General features: G+C 39.2%; 1 protein-coding gene and 1 pseudogene across 1 annotated transcript; both read right to left on the reverse strand.

The window, feature by feature from the left end:
* Positions 1 to 213: 213 nt before the first annotated feature.
* Positions 214 to 22,877, reverse strand: LOC137260541 (cell adhesion molecule 4-like; annotated as a pseudogene).
* On the reverse strand, positions 15,883 to 17,614 carry LOC137258106 (uncharacterized). Its single transcript, XM_067795671.1, has one exon. The coding sequence runs from the start codon at positions 17,612 to 17,614 to the stop codon at positions 16,196 to 16,198; it is 1,419 nt and encodes a 472-aa protein (XP_067651772.1). The 3' UTR covers positions 15,883 to 16,195.
* Positions 22,878 to 23,588: the final 711 nt, after the last annotated feature.

The raw sequence follows: 23,588 nt of genomic DNA on the forward strand, positions 1-23,588 counted from the left end.
TAAGTGGAGTACTCTTGTTTTTCCAGCTGAAATGATGAGCTAGCTGAGGTGTTAAACTGTATAGGTTCTGTGGAAGAAGTTGAAGAGTGGAGAGACGTATAGATGTGGAACTGTTCCGTCAGTTTAGGCTTCACCTGGTACTGTGATCCTCTGTTGAGGAAGATGAAGAGTGGTGAGACGTGTAGATGTGGAACTGAAATGTCAGTATAGGCTTCACCTGGTACTGTTGCCATGTGCTGAGGAAGATGAAGGATAGAGAGACGTGTAGATGTAGAACTGTTCCCTCAGGGGTAGCTCGTAATCATGTAGAGGTAAGAAATCGTTGTTGGAAGCACGAGGTACACCAATGAAGTCATGGGATAATCTCTCTGCCATCACAGTAAGGTAGTCACCACATCTGTAATTACAACATTACACTTATATTGCCCTTAATTTTGACTTGTCCATAAGTGCCTGCATTTTTCTTTCAAGTAGTGTGCAGTGGAAATCACCTCCCACTTCAACCATGATCATACATTTCCTACCCTTTTTTAACAAATTGTGCATAAGTTACATAGATACATTTGTTACTTTTTCAGTCATTTCCACAGTTAATCTGTGAAGGCTTATAGTCTAAGATTTCTGAAGTAAGTTGAGTAAATGGTGTTTCACACCAAAGACAACAATCGTTTATTTGATGACTTGTTCTCTGGTTATTACGATGTCTGACATACGAGTCCAGATGAAAACGTAAAAACATGTACCTGTTGTCCTGGTTCTCTGCATGTAAAACAAAAGACAAACTTGAACATTTCTGAACAGATCGGTTCGTCCACACAGAGTAACAGTAAAGAATAAGTCGCTTTTAGAATAGTCCATCAACATCACCAAAACCAGAACACCACAATTGCGCTTCATGATAACCATGTGGGGAATCGAACCTAAGTCTTTGGCGTGAACACCTTATCCAGTGGCCTACCGACCACTTCCGTAATGAATCGAAAAATCAAAAAAACATTTACAAACTAAAATGAGGACACATTTTGCAGCACATGAAGGTGAACCGCGGATATGCTCCCATACTGTTCGACGCTGCTTTCAGCAATATCCCACCAATACTACGCTTGTCTGAAATATGCCGAGAACACCCGGATTGTAACCTGTTGTAACATGCATGGTTGTATAAGACAGGTTCTGACCAGATCGTGCACGTTGGGGTAATATTGTGTCGTCTGTGGTGTGTTGGGAATTGTAGGGGGTTGACACTTACATTGCATGCAAAAATATTCATGCATTCTTTGTACCTTTTACGTCCTTGCAGACAAGAACAGCGACTGCTGCCACCACCACTGCCACAGCAGTCAGCATAACGGAGCAGACAGCTACGACAGGGACGATGTCGTCTACGTTTGCTTCACCCTCTGATATAAGACACATATAAGATGACACATATCTGTGTTAAGTATGACAATTCAAGTGACAATACAGCGACGTATTCACCATGGAGTATTGTCTTGTTCCTATTAAAGCATTAATCAACTTTATGGCATAAATAATGTTTTTAAACTGAGGAAATAGTATTTTTTCTCTACAGGAACGGTAAAGTAATAAAGTAAGCAAGCCATGAATAAGGAAGAATCATTCGGGATGACCGTTACAGCTGTCCAGACTAGTGGATCCTTTTCCCCAACACGACCCATCACCAATTTCTGGTTGAACACTGAAAAATGTCTTAAGTATTGGGACATCTAGAATATCAACGAATTTGACTCTATTTACAATGTTGTAGCTATTCTATTATGGCTATTTCAAACTAAATAATCGGGGGTTTTGGTATCTTTCCTTGGTTTGAGACACGACTCCTGTTCCAGGCTTCAGACATTAGACAGTTCGAGCTACGTTTCATTATACCATACACGGTAGTTCGTGTTTCACAGCCCATGCACTGTCTGTAAATTATCGAGTCTCGTCCAGACAATCCAGTGATCAACAGCATGACCACCGATCTGCTCAAATGGGAACCGATGACATGTGGGCATTGCAAGCATGGGTATCTGAAGGCTATCTACCCCAGATCTTCAAGGGTCCTTCAGATGGGAGATAGGTCGAGCTACGTTCACTCGACATATTAGTACCCTATACGGCAGTTCGAGTTTCACAGTCGTTACAAATCACGCTAGTTGTTAACCTTCAGACACCAACCTTCTATTTCCTGGTAGCTCCCATCGTTTTCGTCTTCCCAGTGATACGACACCAGGCTGATGAAAGTGAACATTGAACGTGAGCATAATGAGAGGAAATTATTAAGCTGGGACGCACTCTCAATTTATATCGCGCCCCAAATCGTGTATATTCTTGCCTGATTGGTTTGTTGTTTAACGCCACAATCAGCAATATCAAAGATATATGTCGACGGTCTGTAAATAAATGGTTCTGGGCCAGACAATCCAGTGTTCAACAGCATAACCATCGATCCGGTTCGTCAGCTTTCGCGACAAGTATGGGTTGATGAAAATCACTTTACCACGGGTAATTACACCTATGTGGTGATGAAATATTTATTCATCTTACTTGAAGATTGATGAACATACTCACCGATGACGAGCACATCCTCTCTCTGAAAGTTTAAAGTGTGTGGAAACAATTATGCATTCAAAATTAACTAATTAATTACTAACTTTAAGTTTCATCACGGATGTATTGTGCACATCTGTATATACCACCCCCGTACATTGCACACTGATGTTATTATTTTTCTCTACTTAGAAGTTTAAGAGTTTAAGAGATACTTTACATCATACGGCATTAGTTTCAGTAGGTCAATCACTGCTCATAGTTGTCAGAATTTGAAAATGCTTATACAACTTTAGTTTTGTATGTTGACAGCTTACCAAAAGTCCAAGACTGCTTTTCAGACATTGTACATAACACTACCCCTTTAATAATTCGTATGACCTGTTTAACGTCATCGGAATCAACTGACGTGGAGTACAACAATGACGTCCAGCACCAACCTGCTATCTCCTCGTAGCCTCCGTCTGTGTCTGCGTCACGGGTGTATGTGACAACGCTAGGGGAAAGAAATGTAGAAAGTGGTCGGAATCAAGGATATTTAAAAAAAACAAAAACAATCCGCTTTCCTTAGACACAGAATCTTGCAAAGGACAAGATAGTTGTAACAGTTAAATGCATGAATGTGTTCACAAAAAGGGTAAGCACGTTCTGAGTTATGGGTAGTTAAGGATCTTCTAACATTTGCCTGAAATGACAAAAACTGTGATACCAGCAGCTCATTAGCTCATTGTGCTATTAATTCAGATTGGGTTCAGTATTCCATATATACTGCTACTGATTAGTGTAGCATAGCCAATAAAATCACTGTGTTTGTAATTAAGTGTTTCTACAGTAACTTGGAAAAATAGCAGATACTACGAAGTTTTAAGTCAGTTGTTTAGTCATTTGTCTTACTTGTACCTGATAGCAGGTACTCACCTATTAAATGTGTATCCTTTACCTGAAACAAATAAGTCTGTGCAAATAGTTACATATGCGCAATGTTAGATGAAAAATATAAGATAAACAAATTTCCCGTATAGTTAGAAATAAACAACTTGAAATTTGTAGACCGACATGCTTTTTTAACAAATGTCGATTAAAATTAGTGTCTTCGAGACTGAAGGTCATTAAATCTGTAAATATGTGCACACTGTTGATTCATATCCTCTTCAAGCACCTTGGCTTGATTCCATACTGAACTACTTCTGAAACCCCAGCATACCATTATTATCATTAATCATGGAAGATGTAAAACGAATTTTGAACCCAAACTGTGCTTGAAGTAATCTGACTTTGACAGATAAACACGATGCACATTAAGAAATGCGTGCATTCCTGTCTGGTGACGTGATCCACCATTTGCTGAAAATGACCATTTTACCTGCAAATCACGTAGAAATACATAAAACGTGGCGTTTCCACAACACATTGTCAGATCAGTCAACTGTGTATCAAAATGATACCGAAAGTTTCAACAGCACCAAATTGTTGTGATCGAGCACACCCTTGACAACCATTTGTCCAGCCAGAGATCACCACATTTTCTTCACTCATTGAAGGAACAGGACTGAGTGTATTCTCTTCACAAGTCCTGATTTCATCTCAGTCAGGGGTATAGAAGGATCACACTGACGTGGAAAGTGTAACGCTGACTGTTGAGTTCAGCAGGGTTGATGGAAGCGTACTGATCTGTAGAGAGACTGGTAGTCATGACAGGACACATATACACGTCTGTTGTGGTCGAGTTACAGCTCAAACGCATACATACTGAGAGCCACTGTTGTTTCTGTTCCCAACATGGCGGAGATCAGCGCCTCCACATTTTGCAGAAGGATTATGCAAATGATGGCCATACCCGTTACTGACATTGACTGTGAAACCTTTGACCACGGTTGGAAATAAGTTTGACCCCCTTCAACGTTATCGTTAATTCATTTTTGCACTAATTTGAGAATGATTACTTTAGCTTTTATTTGTGTTTCAATCCTCATTGACAATTTCAGTGTCAACGGGGACAAGTTCTTTTCTTCGTGTACCACGGACATTAAACATTTTATCCCAGTGGTGCGTTTCTAAAGTAGTTCAGTATACTTGCACCGCCTTCTCTTACAATTTATCCTCTCTCTCAAACTCCTCCTTAAAGGCCGGTCTCAGACTCCATCTCCCCACAAGAGACTTAATGACACCACCAAGGACAATTTAATATTTAATCAAGATACACCACAGACACGTTGCAAATCAGACCTGGGCAGGATCAGTCACTATAGATAGGACAAAATGATCATATCGTCGAAAATGTCAGTATGAATGGATATACTTATCAGCTAGCTTTCTACTGAGTGTGAGTGGAAATAGACATCTAGACATCAGGCGCTACATACAAAAGTATTGTTATATGCTTTGCTCTGGACACCTCATTCACCCCACCCATCCACCCCCTGCCCCCAAACCCCACCCAGCCACCAACAACGCCCACCATCCCTCCTCGCCACCCACCCCCTTCACCCTTCACCCTTCCTCACCACCTCGCCCTTATCCCTGACTGTCATACATTATTCACCACATATAAGAATGTGCAGTTGGATAACTTAGTGACGATGCATACGCGCACACACTCAGGCAAGAGTATTACCTCCACGTCTGCGGTTTCTACAAACAACAAATATGACGACAACGGCGATGACCACGATCAGGACGGAGCAGACAGCAGTCACGGGGACGATGGAAACGACATCAGATTCAGTAACCTCACGTGCTGAAATATTTAATATGGACAATATTCAGTTCAGTATAATATAATCATGTTTACTTTTCAGAAAAAAATAACATCCAAGACACGTTGCTTTATTTAAGTTACATGATGTGCTTACAAAATACCAGACATATAATGTACACCAGGATTAGAAATATAACCAGGACTGCCCCGTATCTGCGAAATTGAGTGGGTAGGTGAGTGAGTATATGAGTGAAGTTTTGTGCCACTTATACCCCAAAATCACGCCTCTTCAGAAGTTCATCTGAAATAACACTTTCCAACTGCATTGCAACCTGTTGCGTTCTCGCTACAACGCCCATCGACTACAACGCCTATTTTCACAGACGGATTCAACGGTAATGGTCAAATTGCAAGTGATACAGTCATTGGATCCAAAACCATTCTAAGAACTTCATCGATTTTACAGTCAACCAGCCAGTCGGTCAATCAGCCAGTTAGTCAGTCAGTCAGTCAGTCAGTCAGTCAGTCAGTCAGTCAGTCAGTCAGTCAGTCAGTCAGTCAGTCAGTCAGTCAGTCAGTCAGCCAGTCAGCCAGTCAGTCAGCCAGTCAGTCAGTCAGTTAGTCAGCGAGTCAGACAGTTAGTCAGCGAGTCTGTTGGTCCGTCAGTCAGCAAGTCAGACAGACAGTCAGTCAGTCAGCCAGTCAGTCAGTCAGTCATAGAGTCAGTCAACTTGATACAACAATGTCACTCTTTACGTCAACACAACAAGAGACCATGCAACGTCAGCGTTCAACAATTTCCAAGTAACATCACTGGTCTTCAGGAGACTTCAATCTGATTCAGACATGTTTAATGGGTTGACACATGCGATGTTCATCTGGAATAATCTTTCTCACTGGACATCCCCATCAACCTCACTGTCTACGCCAGTTCAACAGGAGGCCATGCAACGTTGGAAACATCAGCGATCTAACTAGTGCAGGCGAAGTTCTAAAGAGACGGAAAAGTGTCGAGTTTGGTGTCACATATAAAGGGAAGATTAGGAGGCATCTGTGCCGCTTGGATGCTTTTTGATTTTACAAAAACATTGTCGTGATATTGACATTTGATTGACGTTCTTATCAATATTACGAGTTGATACGGCTAATGATTTTGAATCGTTGAGTACCACTGCCGTTGGTGTTCTCGCAGGTGTTCCATCACGTTAAGGTGAATGGAAAGGCAGATGTCATCCAAAAGACAGGTTGTATGTTATAGATTCTATTGTACAACTGTTGACTTACAGAAGACATCCAGTGTCAGGTTCCGTGATGCACTTCCATGTGTGTTGTTGACGTGACACATGTACTGTCTAGACACAGACACATCTACAGCTGGTATAGACAACACAGCCTTGCTGTGTCCTGTCATCACCATCTGTCTTGATGTGTCCCACCATGTTACAGTGCAGGCAGGGTTACAGTCAGCAGAACATCTCGTCGTTACAGGTTTCCCTTCCTCCAGTTTGCCCCTTATGCCGTCAAAGTGTATCTGGTCAGGTCCATCTGCAATGCATGTGAGATGGTCAGCTAGGAAGGAAGTCTTTTTCTGAGATATAAGTCTAGTTTCCGTCTGTGACGTAAATGTCTGAATAAAGACCAGCTGCTTGGTTTGGCCTGTGCTCTTGGGATTCATAAGAATGGCAAACTTCCCTGTTTCGCGATCTTATCAAGTTGTTTTCCTCTAACAATAAGTACCGTCTACAGCTGGGACACCGTTGTAACTCACCCACCCACTCTGTTGCTATGCGCAACTCTTGACAACATATCCGGGTGATCATACCAGCGCCCCGTTCCTCAAAGCGATCGTAATTCTCATACTTTACCACAGACGTACGACAGTTCGCTTTGAGGAACGGGGCCCAGCCGCAGTTTTGAACATTTCAACTGATCATTGAAGCAAACCTGTCGCTCATTCCTATCAGGACTTTCACAATAATGATTTCTGTTCTGTTTACACAGAACTTCTGCGAAAGAAACTTGTCACAAAAGTGTGATTCAGCAGAGTTTCAAGGATACTTAATACGAGGTTCTGTTACCTAAAGCAAGGTAGGTTCTTACTCACAGAGAACATCCAGCACATGTTCTTGACTCCAGTCAGACTTCAGTCCCTCCTCCACAGCCTGGCAACTGTAGATGTCTCCCCAGTTCTCTCTGCTGGCGTGAATTATTGTCAGGTCATCTCCACCTGTAGGAGACTCATCACCAGATTCTAGCAGGGTCCTGTCCCTTCTCCAGATGTAGGTCATGGTCAGTGGGGGATGGTCCTGGGGTAGACTCCGGGAGGTGGAGGAGCATGTAAGGGTGACATTCTCACCTGATACAGGTGAGGCAGGTCCGGTGATGGTAGGTGTGGTTGGCCTCTCTGTGAAAAAATATCACAAAGACCTTAACCTTAACGCTTGTGTCAATGTACTACAATGTCAATGTTTTTACTAAATCCTCTATACTTGTTCATTAATTTTCCATCTATTAAATGTTAAACAGTTTAAGTGTTCTCTCGTCACGCCAAGGATCCTCACTCACTCACTCAGTGTTCCACAGTTACAACAGGGAATACGTGTTGACTGGATCTTAATGCTTCAAACCGTTTTGTTGATTAAATATGATAGTTACCGCGCAACTACTTACTGAATCGAGTTAACAGTATTTTCCATAGAGAGGCGGTAAAAGATGCAAGACTGGTGCACTCGGATACACTTATTCATGTTAACCTGCGATAAAGCTTCTTTGTCGGCTTATATATCTCTTTTGGCATGGTTAATATCCTGCATTGGGAATAAACATTGTATTTAGCGACCCTTGTGCGTAGTAATGCGTGACGTCACAAGCTCAGTTTTCTAATGATCACTCATTTGACTGCGTTACATTATGTAGTTCCCAGTCAACTTTTATGTTAAAGAATGTATTGTTGTCACCAAATATTAACTTAGTTTGAAAAATGACAAGAAACACATATGGAATTTGGGAAACTTTCAGTTAAACTTTTGAACAACAAATATAATGTTCTCCCCATCGAAACAATACCCCTTATGAACTCTCCAGTCTCATGTGTAAATTACTCATCGGTATCATGAAAAAGAACGGATCTGACCCCGAACAACTAGTTCTCAGATGTAAATTAGAGAGATCATATCTCTCATTACGAGACAACAATTTTCTCTCATCAAGGCACTCACAGTGCACGGCCGTCAATCTGGACACGATCGCCAATAGATGGGCGTGTTTGTTTACCGTGTGAAAGTAGTCACTAAAATTTGCATATGACCTCTCTAATTTGCATCGGTATATGCATATGACCGCAAGGGATACCGAAAATATCCTTTGGCTTTATGGAATAGTTGACATAAATACCACACACAATACACACACATGCACACACACAATACACACATGCACACACACAATACACAAATTCACACACACAATATACCCATGCACACACAATGCACACATGCACACACACAATGCACACATGTACACACAATACTATGGAATATTGTAAGGGGCATTCTCGCGATCTCGACCTTTGGAAGCAATTTTAAATAGCCAAAAGTGCGAGAATGCGAGATCGCGTGAACGTGAGATTTGGCCAAAATCTCGCGTTCTCGCGATCTCGCATTCTCGTGTTTTTGGTACAGAGCACGTTTCTGTCAAAAGTCGATAACATGAGAATTCGACATTTGTACATGCTGTCAGATCTCGCAAACTCGCAAACTCGACTTGTCAAATAAGGCCACAAAAACACGAAATCACGAGAAAACGAGAATGCGACGTTTCATTTTCTCGCATTCTCGCGATCTCATGATCTCACGTTTAGACGTTGGTGTTGCGCATGCGCAATATCTCGAGGTCAAAGCGCATGCGCATGTTAGTAGCGTTGTGGTCATGCTTCATTCACGCTTTTTACTGCCCAAGCATTTAACAAATTTATGACAATGCTTGAAAATCCTTTGTAGTGTATGTAAGCCCGCTCCTGTTGTTATAATTTCTTATGTACTTCAAAATCCTGAACATGTTCGATATAATTTAATAAACGAAATCGTGAACATGGAGGTCAAATATAAGCGGAAAGACTAAAGTGTGCTGAAGCTGGAAAAGGTTAACGTCAGTGAGTGATAAACTATTGGATAAAGCCGCCTCAGTTCGCGACTATTCGCAGCTACACTGTATAGAAATAATCACTGACCTGGGCTTTTCTACATGATGTAATCTCATGCAAAGCTATCATTAGTCTGTCTCACAGTCCCTAAACACAACTTTGTCCCTCCTGCCTAGCCCTCAGTGCAATGCTTAAGCCCTAAGCGAAGCAAGTATAGATTTCATCAGGTCAGGTTCAGGTCTGGTCTCCCTTGAACTCCTTTTCATTTTATACCAATCTATTTGTCACAATCAAAATTATATATTCACAGACAAAGCCTTAGTCTATGCTAGTAGTGTGTAGCAGGCTGCTAAAATGTGCTTGTCTAGTGTTTATTCGACACCATATTAACTACTTTCGGCCCAAAATACTAGTTTGTCTTCCGCTCCCACCTGACTGCAAAACATCCTGACTTACACAGTTCTTTGTCTCCTGGCTCCAAGAAATAGAAATACATTTGTGTCGCTAATATTTGTGTTCCTGTAGCGGCCATGACACAGTGAGTCCAATGCTTTATTAACGCAGACTACGGGTTATGAGTGACATCTCTGTTCCATATCGGGGTGGAAGAAGGCTCTCTGTAACACAAATATACACAATATGCATAACATAGCATCACATCTAATAAGCTTGTCGTCATAATCATCATCATCGTAAATGCATAATCATAATGCATAAAGGTGCACGTACAGTGATTAAGCGCCGCAATATAGTACAGATGACTTACGTTATCACAGGTTTACAGTGATATACAAAACGAGAGTTAGCAAAAATATTTATATTAATACATAGTATAATAATGAAATGGACTAGATATACAGTGTACAGAACATGGGGGTAACGCGAAAGATATTGTACAAAGAAACCTATAACGTGTGAGTGACACGAGAGTGGGTCTGCATATCCAGCAACACCACAGTCAACGCATGCATTAAACGCATATATGTACAACACACTGATCAAATGTAATCTGTGTCAAGTACATACAATATACATGATAGGTGAGATAGATCAATCTTTGAAGATACAGACACTAGACAGCAAACAAGAACTCTATCCAGCATATTGCCTAAACAGAAAACAACTTAACCATAAATGATTCAAACTGATTCATACAAGTTAAATGGTACACTGTATATTGACTTTTGTTTTGTTTACCATGAGCACATTTGTACCTACTTTGTGTAGTGATTAATATTAGGGTTTAATTGACTATGTGTGTCACTATTAAAATGCCCAGCAACTAACCTTTGACTCTGACCTATAACTGTGACACAGCATTGTAAATGAAACTAAAAGACAAGATGCAGCTGACAACTACTTACAGCTGAAATACATAAAACATGCGTGCTCTACGAGACCACTATATTCTGATATAAGATAATATACAACGTATGCCTATTATTTATTTATTTGTGTACACAATATGCAACCACTTAATTCATCCCTATTACACCATACGTTCTTTCCTTGGTGAAATACTCCACAAACGTATCGTACGACAGTAATTTACACAGGTACCCAAAAAAGTTCGCCTTCAAAAAAGTAAATGTGGTTTAATATTCCTTCCGTCTTCCATGCTTTTTAGAAATTAATCAACCTCTCTGAGCTACCCGTGATCTGAATTCAACATGACTGTATAGGTAACTGGCAGAAAAGCGCGAGATTGCGAGATTGCGAGATTGCGAGATTGCGAGATCGCGAGATTTGTCAAGTGTCGCAATCTCGCGTTCTCACGTCCTCGCGTTCTCGTGTTTTTGAAAATGGCTATCTAGAACTGTATATGCAATTGGTACAAAAGCACGAGAACGCGACATTGCGAGATCGCGAGATCTCGTGTTCTCGCGTTCTCGTGTTTTTGAAAATGGGTATCTAGAACTGTATAGGCAATTGGTACAAAAGCACGAGAACGCGACATTGCGAGATCGCGAGATTTGTCAAGTGTCGCAATCTCGTGTTCTCGCGTTCTCGTGTTTTTGAAAATGGCTATCTAGAACTGTATAATTTTATGCAATTGGTTCAAAAGCACGAGAATGCAAGATCGCGAGATTTTTCAATTGTCGCAATTTCGCGTTCTCGTGTTTTTGCTAATGATTACATAGAACTGAATAGGTAAATGAAACCAAAACTACGAGAACGCGATATTGCGAGATCGCGAGATTTGTCAAGTGTCGCCATCTCGCGTTCTCGTGTTTTTGAAATCACAGTCTAGTACTATATTGGCACTTGGAACAAAAACACGAGAACGCGAGATCGCTAGATTTCTTAAAAATCGCAATGTCGCGTTCTCGTGTTTTTGAAAATCGCTACAATGCCATGGAAAAATATCTACTGCGCCAGTTGATGGTTAAAGTATGGATTGATAAGATGAAATCTATTTAACTTGATATTTCCATCTTCATTGTGATGGTAACAAATGAAACATTTGAAGTTTAACTATCTGCCAGTGGGAACATTGTGAGGACTGAAAAGTAACGAAGTCAATGTACATCTTTAGACTTATATAATAATATATAATCCTAATATATATATATATATATATAATCCTAATTAGTTTTGTTATCATATTATTTCGCGTTTTGAAACTTAATAAGAAGCGTCATCATATACGTATAGTGCATATATAACATTGTACATGTGGTAATATCTAGACATTTTATAGATTGGCAACCTGAATCATATTTCACACACACGCCTTAAGTGCGATCTAGTGTATGTTGAATCATTACCAAACTGAAAAATTAGTCTCATCGATCAGTTCAGACAATGATCTACAGCTCGTCCAATCCGATTTTTTTTCGTGTGAAAGTGAAAAGAGACAATGCAAACATCTATTGTTACACGAAATTCCAATTCCTTCTTTCATAAGCAAATGGTATTTACAAATTAATTTCAATTTTAAAGATTTTAAAAAGTCGTATTTCTATATTTAATATCGAGGTTTAGGCAGCATGGCGTTAACTGAGACGTCACAGACTGCCACTGTTTGAAGTTAAGGGGTTTGGTGGCAAATGTAAGCGGGCGGAGCAGAAAAAAAATCCCCAGCAAAGCCCGGAGAGATTTTCACGACTCAAAGGGGTTACATATGCTACCAAAACCGAGGAGGAGTATTTTATCCAAATTTGAACAGTCATGAATGTAAAACACAAATACTAGTTTGTATTAATTCAGATTTGTGCAATTTTTCTTGTGTGAACACTATATTGATGGAACAGCCCTCAAATGATGGATCAGCCTGGCATTCAAAACCTTGTCTTGCACGTTCATAACACGTGCTAAACGTGCCCTGCACGTGCGGCTGCTCATTCTTCTCTGGTATCCTTCGTAGTCTAGTGGATAAAACCTCCACGCAAGAGAGCGAACGGTTGCGGATTCCAAACCAGTTACCAGCTGTATTTTGGAGTGTGTGAGTGAGTATAGTTTTACGCCGCACTCACCAATATTCCAGCTATTTGGAAGCGGTCTGCAAATAATCGAGTCTGGACCAGACAATCTAATGAGCAACAACATGAGCAGAGATCTGTCCAACTGGGAACCGATGACATGTGTCAACCAAGTCAGCGAGCCTGACTACCTGATCCCCTGTATTTTGAAAGTTTTCAGTAATGTAATATTTTGTGATAGCTGTATCAGTCATAAAAAGCATGGTCATTCCACCTTTCATTTGGTTAAATAACGACCATTTCCAAACCTAAATTATGACATGGTCGAAATGTAACCTGACATGAGATTTCAAAACGTGTTCTTCAAAACCTAGGTTTAGATTGAGTGAGTTTAGTTTTACGCCGCACTCAGCAATATTACAGCTATATGGCGGTGGTCTGTAAATAATCGAGTCTGGACCAGACAATCCAGTGATCAACAACATGAGCATCGATCTGCGCAATTGGGAATCGATGACATGTGACCACCCGATCCCGTTAGTCGCCTCTTACGACCAGTTGAGTCGCCTTTTATGGCAAGCATGGGTTGCCGGAGGCCTATTCTACCCCGGGACCTTCACGGGTCCTAGGTTTAGAAATGATCAGTGCAACGTCACAGCAGAGCACTACCTGATTACGGAAGAAACCTAGTTTACTGCAGACAAAATCGGAGATAGGTTAATAAGAGATCGTTATCAATCTTCATTGCGCTTCTATGAACGTTTTATCACCGCCACTACGTTTCGTTTCGTTTCCTATGCTATCCTATTCCCTTGTTTTGTTTTGTTTTTTTCATTAAACGTCCGGCTCTCGCCGTGTCTGTATTGAAGCGTTGGTGTTGTTGTTTACTGGCGCTCGCTATACAACTAATAGTGTCCACGTTCTATCACGATCAATTACGCTCCTTTGTGCTACGACACATTCTTCTGCGTTTGGTGTGCTTTCCTATGAATTGTGTCACGCTGCCAGACAAAATTAATTATTGTGAATTCATGACATAGCTTGAAAATCCTTTGTAATTTGCATAACGAAGTGTATGGTAGTGTATATAAGCCCGCTCCCGTTGATAGAATTTCCTATGTACTTCAGAATCCTCAACATGTTCATTATACTTTAACAAACGAAATAGTGAACTTAAGTGTCAAATATAAGTAAAATCATGAAAGTGTCTGGAAGCTGAGGAAAATATTTACGTCAGTGAGCGATAAAATAATGCTTAAGGTCGTATCGGTTCGCAGCTATTCGCAGCAAGACCGGCAGTTACAGCAAAATTCACAGACCAGTGAGAATCTCAATAACGTAATATCACATACGGCTATCATTAGTTTGTCTCACAGTCCCTAAAGACGTATTTGAGCCCACCCATGGGAGAGATTTTTAATATCGCTCTCAATTAGCGGAATTAAATAAACATGAGCTGAAATTTGTCAGGATACTTACAGACATACTTTCATTTATTTAGAACCCCCAAAATATTACTTCGGCTAGGGCCGAGCTCTCAAAGCTTAAATCTAGAACATGGATCTTGAATTGTAGTTAAATCCCTAGATTGGTATCATATCTACAGATGTTTACGTAAATATGATTCCAATCTATGGCTTGAAATACACTTGAAGATACATTTGAGAGGTCAAAGATGCTTCTGAAGGAACGTGCCAAGCCGGACAGAACGCTTGTGATATAGTGTGTCTGTTGAGACTATATAGAAAAGAGTGCTGTGCTTTGAGCAAACTTGTTGGCTCATGCTCTATTAAGTTTTATTTAGGTAGATATAATTGCATTTTGTCTGTCATGTGTACTAGTAAATTTATGCATTTGCATACTCGCGGGCTAACGGCTTTCGGTTCAATTTATGCTTTTCAGAATACAGTGGAAATACATACGATTTTTGTACGTGCGAATGCTTGGTTTGATCCTTTATAACATAGTACAAAATGTTGTGATTTAATATATTTCTTTTAAGACATATTAATAATCATGTCACAGTTGCCCATGGCCACTCTTCTTTAACATAAACGTGCTGATGCAGCATGAGACAATAAAGGTTAATTAGGAAACCCCAAGAGTTTTAATTAAGGAAAGAAAAGCTGTCAAAACACTGTCACTTCCTGCCCAGGACCCCAGGATGTCACACCCTCACAAGCTAAGAGAAGTAAGGAACCTTCTCACACAGCTAGACAACACATAACAACAAGACAGTATCTTTTCTCTGGGACTCTCGGTATGTTATGAATGTTGGTTTTTCATCGTTAACTATACATTTTCAACCAAACCATACCTGGAATTCAGATTTCGTTTTAATATTCTGCATTCCAGTTTTAGTAGTACCCGGTGGCCCCATTTAGGCCATCCCGCAATCAGGTGTTCTCGCGTTCTTATGTTTATTGAGATCGGTACATAAAATAGAAGAGTACGGGCAACTCCTGCAAAAGCACGAGATCTGTCAAATGTCGCGATCTCAGAAATCATTACCTGGAACTGTATGGGCCATGGACACAAAAGCACGTGAACGCGAGACTGCGAGATATAACTGATGCAAACTCTTGTCAGTTTCAAGTCCTGCTTTGTACTTGGACGAATGACAGATTCCAGCCACGCAGTAGTTTACCATCTCTAATGACATGATTTTTGATTGGATCGAGCGCAAATTCAGAGAATTCATGTATTTTCCAAACCCAACATCTCTATATACATTCTTCATGGATAACGACTTGTTTTAGTGTGTATGATTTTGTTTGACAACATTATATGAATCCATACTGAAACGACGCATCAAGTACACAAAAAGAAGTTGTTATCCATAAAGAATCTTACTTTCTTGTGACTCGCTATACTTCTAAAATGCCCATCAAACAGATCATCTGTCTGTACACACAATGAACCCTCAGCATATCAGCAAATGAAACAGCCAGTCTTTCAATATCTTTCAATAGTTTATTTATTTCAATACTGAAAGGCCTCAGGCCTATAGTATAAAACACACATCATACTACTCATGATATAAAGTAGTATAATATCATGGAGTCATATCATACCATATAATGCTGTATCACGTCATATTAGATCATATGATATCAGATGGTACCATGTCATGTCATGTCGTATCATATATGTTCTCACATCGGAAATAGTATCATACCATATCATAATACATCATATCATCGTCTCACGTCATATCCTATATATCATATGTCAAAGATCAGCTTGTACATCATATATAATGGCATATCAAATCATATACATGACATTTTAGCAAATGTAATATAGTATCATGCTAAATCACTCACTTCTCGATATCACACATATCTTTATATCATTTGTAGGGCGCACTCCATATACATATCATTTATAGAAGAATTGTCTGGATAGCATAGCTTTGTGAATAAAAATTGCAATATTTTGGATTACCTTTTCATTTGAACACGTCAACAGTGAAGAGAATTTGGCAATCGATGGATGTACAAAATAGTATTCTTTCATATATTTTCTACGTAGTGTATCAAATGCTGGACAGACAAGAAGGAAATGATATTCGTCTTCTATTGCATTGTTAGTGCAACATTTACATAGTCTATCTTCTCTTTTTATATTCATAAATCTCCCCTTTTCAATCAATAAATCATGGGATGAGCAACGAAAACGTGATAATGCTGTTCTGAATTTCTTAACATTTACACATGATAGATAACCTTCAGTATAAATGTGGGTTTTTAGTGTTGAGTAATACTTACACTTTGTTGATAATGAAACAATTCCCAACCACTTTTGTTGATATATGTCTTTTAATCTTTGTGTGAATGTGTTTAAAAACAGTGATGGGGCGAACACTTTTTGATCATACCATAGGTTATGGAATCCAGTTGAGAAGAGTAGGTTTTTTACTTCTGATACCCAGTTCTGCTTACCGTTTTCATGCAACAATAACATCATTTCATAACATTTTTTGGGTAAACGGTGTGATGACATGTTTAATAACTTTATCCAATATTTGATCACTCTAGTTTGCTGGAATATGTGGAGGGGAAACCTGCCACATTCTCCATATACCATAACGTCTGGTGTGCTCATCTTTACTCCGAGAAATGTTTTACAAGCAAATAGGTGAACTTTTTCTATACAATCAAAGTATTTCAAGCCCCAAATTTCGGCACCATAAAGTAAAATCGGACTGATTTTGGTGTCAAATATTCTAAAAAAGGATGCTAGATTTATATCTCCTAATACTCTCAGGTTTCTTAATATACCGATTAGAGCCTTACGTGCTTGCACAGATGCGTATTTTGTGTGTGTCGACCATGACAGAATGTTTGTAAAATATACTCCAAGGTATTTGTATGATGTAGTTCTTTCTACGACATTACCCTTATAATACCATATTTCCTTTTTCGATAGTTTACCTCCTTTCTTGAATGCAATTATTTTTGTTTTATTCATGTTTACACTTAGACAATAATTTTGGCAATAGGTTTCTAATTCGTTTATCTGCTTCTGTAGGCCGTTTATAGTGCTAGAAATGAGAACAATGTCATCTGCAAATAATAAGAGGAAAAGATAGAACATATCGGGATGCAACTGGATACCATGTGAGCAATTTCGCTCAATCTGTACCGCTAGCTCGTTTATGAAAAAAGAGAACAGGAACGGGCTGAGTACGCATCCTTGCCTAACTCCAATGTTTACATCGAATGTTGCAGACACCTCGGTGTTGTTTCTAACACAGGCTTTCACATTTTGATATATATCACTTAATAACTTACTCATTTTGGGGCTAAGTCCATTCATGTTAAATAATGACCAAAGTTTATGTCTTTGGACAGAATCAAATGCCTTAGAAAAATCAACAAACATTGCATATAGCTTACCACTCTGTGTATTCAAATATCTCTGGATCACACTCTGTAGTATAAACATGTTATCGGTTGTTGTGTAACCCTTTCTAAATCCTGCCTGGGCTTCATTTATTTTGTCCATTGATTCACCCCAAAAAATTAGTCTTTGGTTAACAATCGATGTGAACACTTTACTGAATATGCTCAGCAATGTGATTCCTCTGTAGTTATCTACTTTATTTAAATTTCCTTGCTTATGTATAGGCACTATTATCCCAACCGACCAGGCTGTAGGAAAGGTCCCTTTTTCTAATATCAGATTAAAAATCAATTCTAAATACGGTAGAAGAAGATCAGCAGAGTGTTTAAAGAATTCTGGAATTACATCATCTATTCCCGGGGATTTGTTAACTTTAAGGTTATTGATACTTTCTAGAATCTCTTGTCTCGATATAGGAGAGTCAAGTATATCTTTTGAAACGTCACTGGTTGGGTTAGAGTCTTCTGGCCCACCTTCATTACTTTTTGTGTCTTCCTCGCTACCCGTATTTTGACATGCAAATAGGTCTCTAAAGTGGTGGAACCATTCCTGGGTTTGGATATCATTATAAGAATCCTTTTTCTTATTTAGGGATTTAAGTTCCTGCCAAAATCGTTTTGAGTCATTTATATTTTCTTCTATTATTTTTTGCTTATTGTTATAAAATGAAGTACGTTTATATTTGCAGAGGGCATTATATTTATTTCTTAACAGGTTATACTGTATCAATGAGCATTTATCTTTATCTTTCCTGAACCTATTCAAAGATTTACAGCGTTCAGCTTTGAGTTTTCTGCATTCATCGTCAAACCATTCGTTCAGATCATTTCTCGTACTTCTACACTTTCTTTTCATATCTGACGCTGCCAGGCAAAGGGCATCTACTATAAGATTAACGCTAGTGTCTATACATGTGAATGCACTGTCCACAGATTTATCTAAAATATCTTGCACAGGGTCCGAGAGAATGTTCTCTCTGAAGGAGTCAAGCTTGTTATGATCCCAAACAAATCTATAAGTATTCTTACAACCAGATTTCGTACGCGACGATTTCACATGAAGCGTACGTAACTTCATAGTGAGCGGAAGATGCGTTGACTCGGGTCGAGACGTTATCTCAAAATCAGATACATATTCAAACAACGGTGCAGATGATATAATATAATCGACGACGCTTGCGCCGTTATTGCCAATGAAAGTGAAATCTCCAACTTTAGTGTCAGACCCACATCGCCCGTTCATTATGTGTATGTTAATTACTGCACAGAGATCCAGAAAACATTTTCCAAAGTTGTTTATTATCTTATCGGCAGAGTAACGCACTTGGTTGAAATTATCACATATAAAGTCTAGGAATGCAAAGTTTTGATTTTCAACTTGTTCAAGTATATCGTCTTCGACAAAATCTGCATCTGTACCTGTCCGTGCGTTAAAATCTCCACCGCATAAGATCAAAACATCTTCGGGGATGTCACTAAGTATTTGCAGTAGACTATCTTGGAAAATACTAATACCATTTTTACATGATAACACAGGTCTGTTGTACCAGGTAGATGATTCTGGGTGTACATAGACACAGGCATATAGAATATTCTCATCCAGACCAAACATCTTTTTGTCAAACATAATAAATATGGAATTTTCAGTGATTTTCGACCACAGTAAAAAACTTCTCAAACTCTTTTTTTATCAAGACAAATATTCCACCAGATAATCTACCGCATTTAGCAATTCGTTCAGCATGTTTGCTTATCGAAACGTAGTTTGAAAATACATCTTGTATATACAGATCATCTACCCAAGTCTCAGTTAAACCTATTACATCAAAACTCTGTAAGTAATTTATAAAGTCGGATTCAGAAAGTTTATGGAAAATTCCTGAAATGTTCCAAAATATAAAATGGATGTCTTTATCTGACCCATTTGTGTTTGATCACATTTGTGTCAGAAGCCGTCGTTACTCCTGAGTGCACATTCAGGTGCTAAGACTGGGTTCGGTCTCCCGAGGACTTCGTTTCGGGGGAAGTAAGTCCAAGTACAACATATTGCACTTTTGAATCGCGATTGTACACTTATAATTTTGTTTATTTCTTTTTTGTAAAAGCAGCAATGTATATTACATATCATGAATAAGTGATGAATGTGTTTTAATTATGTTTGATTTTTTGGTTGCATGTGACCTTTAATCATTGAACACAACAGGTATTAATATGCTTGTAAACCAAATAAAACTCAGCACTCGGAATATCATTTAACAAATTGTAGTAGTTCGTGTTTGGTACTATGTTCTCTATCCTATAAGTATGAATACATTTGACCAGTGTATGGCACTTATACGAGGTTATTGCATACGTTGACTGTGCGGATGCTGGATGTGTGGACACAGTCCCGTGTCACCCACAAGATAGGTTTCGTTGTACAATATTTTTAGTATATTCTAATTCAGCTTAGTATGTAACACGACTTCTGACTGGTCAATGCTATGAATTTCCGACCGTATAATCAGCATATACGGCAGCAATTTGAAAACCGATTAACCAAAACCTTTGAATGAATCCCAACACTGTCAGGGTAACGCTGTTTTTTCATATTTTGTATACATTTGCAGAAGCACTAGGTCAGTTAACTCACCTATCCCACAAAAAATGGATGGAAAGACAGCGCAGTATCATAAATTTTGTTGTAAGATCAAACAATTTACTTGCAACAGGCTGTTCACCCATCATTGTTAGATCATGGAACAAGATTCATGACGTCATTATGGAGTGTCACGTCAACCACTATAACGTCATTTGACTAAAGAACTGTAACGGTCCGTCGGTAAGGAATCAAAGGACCATTATCATTTACAGCGGTCCGCTCATTTCTGATAACCAGAGGGCGGTTTCATGTTAATTCCATTTTATTTTAACTGTAACACTATGATTTATTCATCATAGTCAGGCTTAGTCAGTGTGAACATAACAACCGTGCTGAAGGGAACTAATTTGTCTGGTGATTGTGTAAGTTCATGGAGTGATATGATTAACCTTTGAGCTAGGGGAACTTTGACCTGATTTAAAAAAATAATTTTGTTTTCACTAAAACCAGCATAAAACGAGTTGAATTAGAATTGGGATAATGTACTGTGGTTGACGAATTAGGGACGTAATTAAGTTATATAACCTACGGTACACATCCCCAGTCCGTCAAACTCAGTACAGTTATCCCCTCTTTTCACCATTAGGCCACATGTTATTTTAAGGTAACGCTATTTTTCAGGGCATATCATTTGCGAAAGCCCGAGGTCTTTCACAAAATGCCCGACGAAGGATCGCAGTTAGAAAGGACCGAGGGATCCTGTAAATGATAATGCCCTGACAATTAGCGTTACCGTTATTATAGCTAAAATAAATATAATTTTAGTAAAAAAGAACACAAGCAACGCCATCGGTTTAGAAGCATTTACTGCTAACAACAAACGACGAAGATCAATGACACACATTTTACAAATATAGACACGACATAGAACAACACAGATGACGTCAGTGCTCAACAACGTTAGCCTTCCAGTCGATATTTTTATTGCTGTATGTTGTAATTTATGGAACGATTGTGATGGTTGGCACAAGCAAGAAAGTGCATGATGACACATGTGTATGTGACGAATGTGATCATTATATTGTCAATAATGAGCTCAGGTTCAAACGAGCCGTAGGTGATTGAACTTCAACTGCTGAGCTACTTATGACGTCACCTAACAACGGGATGGATAATGACCCTCATCAAGCATTTTACAGGCATTAGCAAGCTACATTGACCGCTCATTTCCGATAACGTGCGATAATAATTCTATCCATTTCAGCTCTAAAACTCTTTACGCAACGTTCATTTTGTTGATCACTGTAAACATGTAATCACGAAAGTGACCTGTGTTATATTGCATGGCGTAATACATGTATACGCCCTCTGTTCATTATGAAGGCATGTTCATCAGATGTGTTTTAATGTTATGTACATAGTGTATATTATTGTTATTACAGGGTGTGTTCTTCCCGAAATATATGGAAATAAACAGGTATCTCACACATAACCCCTAGTCTGTGGTTAATAAGACATTGGAACTTATGGCTACCACAGGAAAACTAATATTTACGAAACAAATGTATTTCTATTTCTTTGAATGTGGAGACAAAAGATTAATGCAAGGCAGGGTGTTTTGTAGTCAGGCTGGAGCAGAAGAAAATATATTGATTAATATTTCATGGCCCATAGTGATGAAAATGGTGTCGAGTAAAACATTGGACACGCTCATTTTAGCCGATTGATACAATTTGGTGTGTTAGAATTTTGCTTGAACGTATATGTTAGCCTGGCATTAACGTTTTGCCTGTGAATATATACATTTTTGATTGTATACCCATTTAAACTGAAACTGCGCCCAAGACAGAATAGACCTGAACCCGAGGAAAATCAAGACTTGCTTCATTTAGGGCTAAACCATTGCAGTGAGGGCTGGACAGTAGAGAAAGATAATGTCTTCAGGGACTGTGAGACAGACTAATGCTGGCCTCGTATGATATTACATAATGGAGAAACTCACTGGTCTGTGATTATTTCTGTGACTGCCGGTGTTGCTGCGACTAGCTGCGAACTGACGCGGCTTTAAGCATTATTCCATACAATACACACATGAACACACACAATGCACACATGTACACACTCACTGCACACTAACACACACATATTCGGACCCATGTCGCTATATACCAGCATACGATAATTTCCTCCCCTCAGCTTTCACTATTGGCAATAGAAGGTTAAACAGCTATTCATTCATGTTGGTGATGCATTGCAACAGTCAACCTTTATTCTTCATATACTACTCACGTACTACAACGAGGACCTGTCTACATCCAGTAACTTCCTACCTATTGGTTCCCTGACAGTAGTAAGTACCAGCGTCCTGTACAGTAACATTGTAGATGGTAAACCCCAGCTGTCCGGTCTGTGATGGTGAGTCCTCCCCGGTGTATCTGATCCTGGTCCTGTAGCCGGTGTGACTGCTGTTAATTACCTCTACACGGTGTGTCCTGGGCTGGACCAGTAACAGTCTCCCAGGTACCGAACCATTCAGCCATACAAAATATACGAAGCTGACATCCTTTGGCTTCATGGTCATGGTAACATCTTCGCCAACACGTGTAACAATGTATGGGTATCCAGTTGTCATGGAGGCAAGACCTGCACTCAAAACAAATAATACTCACTAGGTTGACATAAATATTGGAGCATATTATTTCAGCCTGCTCCATATAATACAAGTTCACAGATACATACCACATATACAGGCACGCAAACGAAATGTAAGTCACAAATTAAAGCGTCAAAATATGAAGCAATACTATTTTCATAGAAAACACTGGTCACTTATAAAAAGTCATGTAAAGCTCAGGATAATTCAAATGCTCTTTTCAGCTAGCACATACATACCACACACATGTAAGCCCCAAAACAGAATGTGAGTCACAGACATATCTACTGGCGTGGTAAATTCATACTGACACATCACGCACTTTGACATTTGTTTTTAAGCGTTGAAATATTTAGTTTCGCTGGATAATATTTCCCTAAAAAAGCGGGTAACTTCCCGTTGAATTTGAACCTATGTTTACGTGCGCTTAACGTTACATAGTCAGTAATGAGTTGTTTACATTCATATCCACAGACAAATAATGTTGGTGACAAATTACTCACAAAACTGCTTTTGTTAAGTATTATTGCAGCTATATGGCGGCGGTTTGTATATAATCGAGTCTGGAATAGAGAATCCAGTGATCAATAGCATGAACATCAACTGCTCAACCAAGTCAACTAGTCACCCGAT

Source organism: Haliotis asinina, chromosome 1 (genome assembly GCF_037392515.1).
Source record: "Haliotis asinina isolate JCU_RB_2024 chromosome 1, JCU_Hal_asi_v2, whole genome shotgun sequence".
Lineage (NCBI taxonomy): Eukaryota > Metazoa > Mollusca > Gastropoda > Lepetellida > Haliotidae > Haliotis > Haliotis asinina.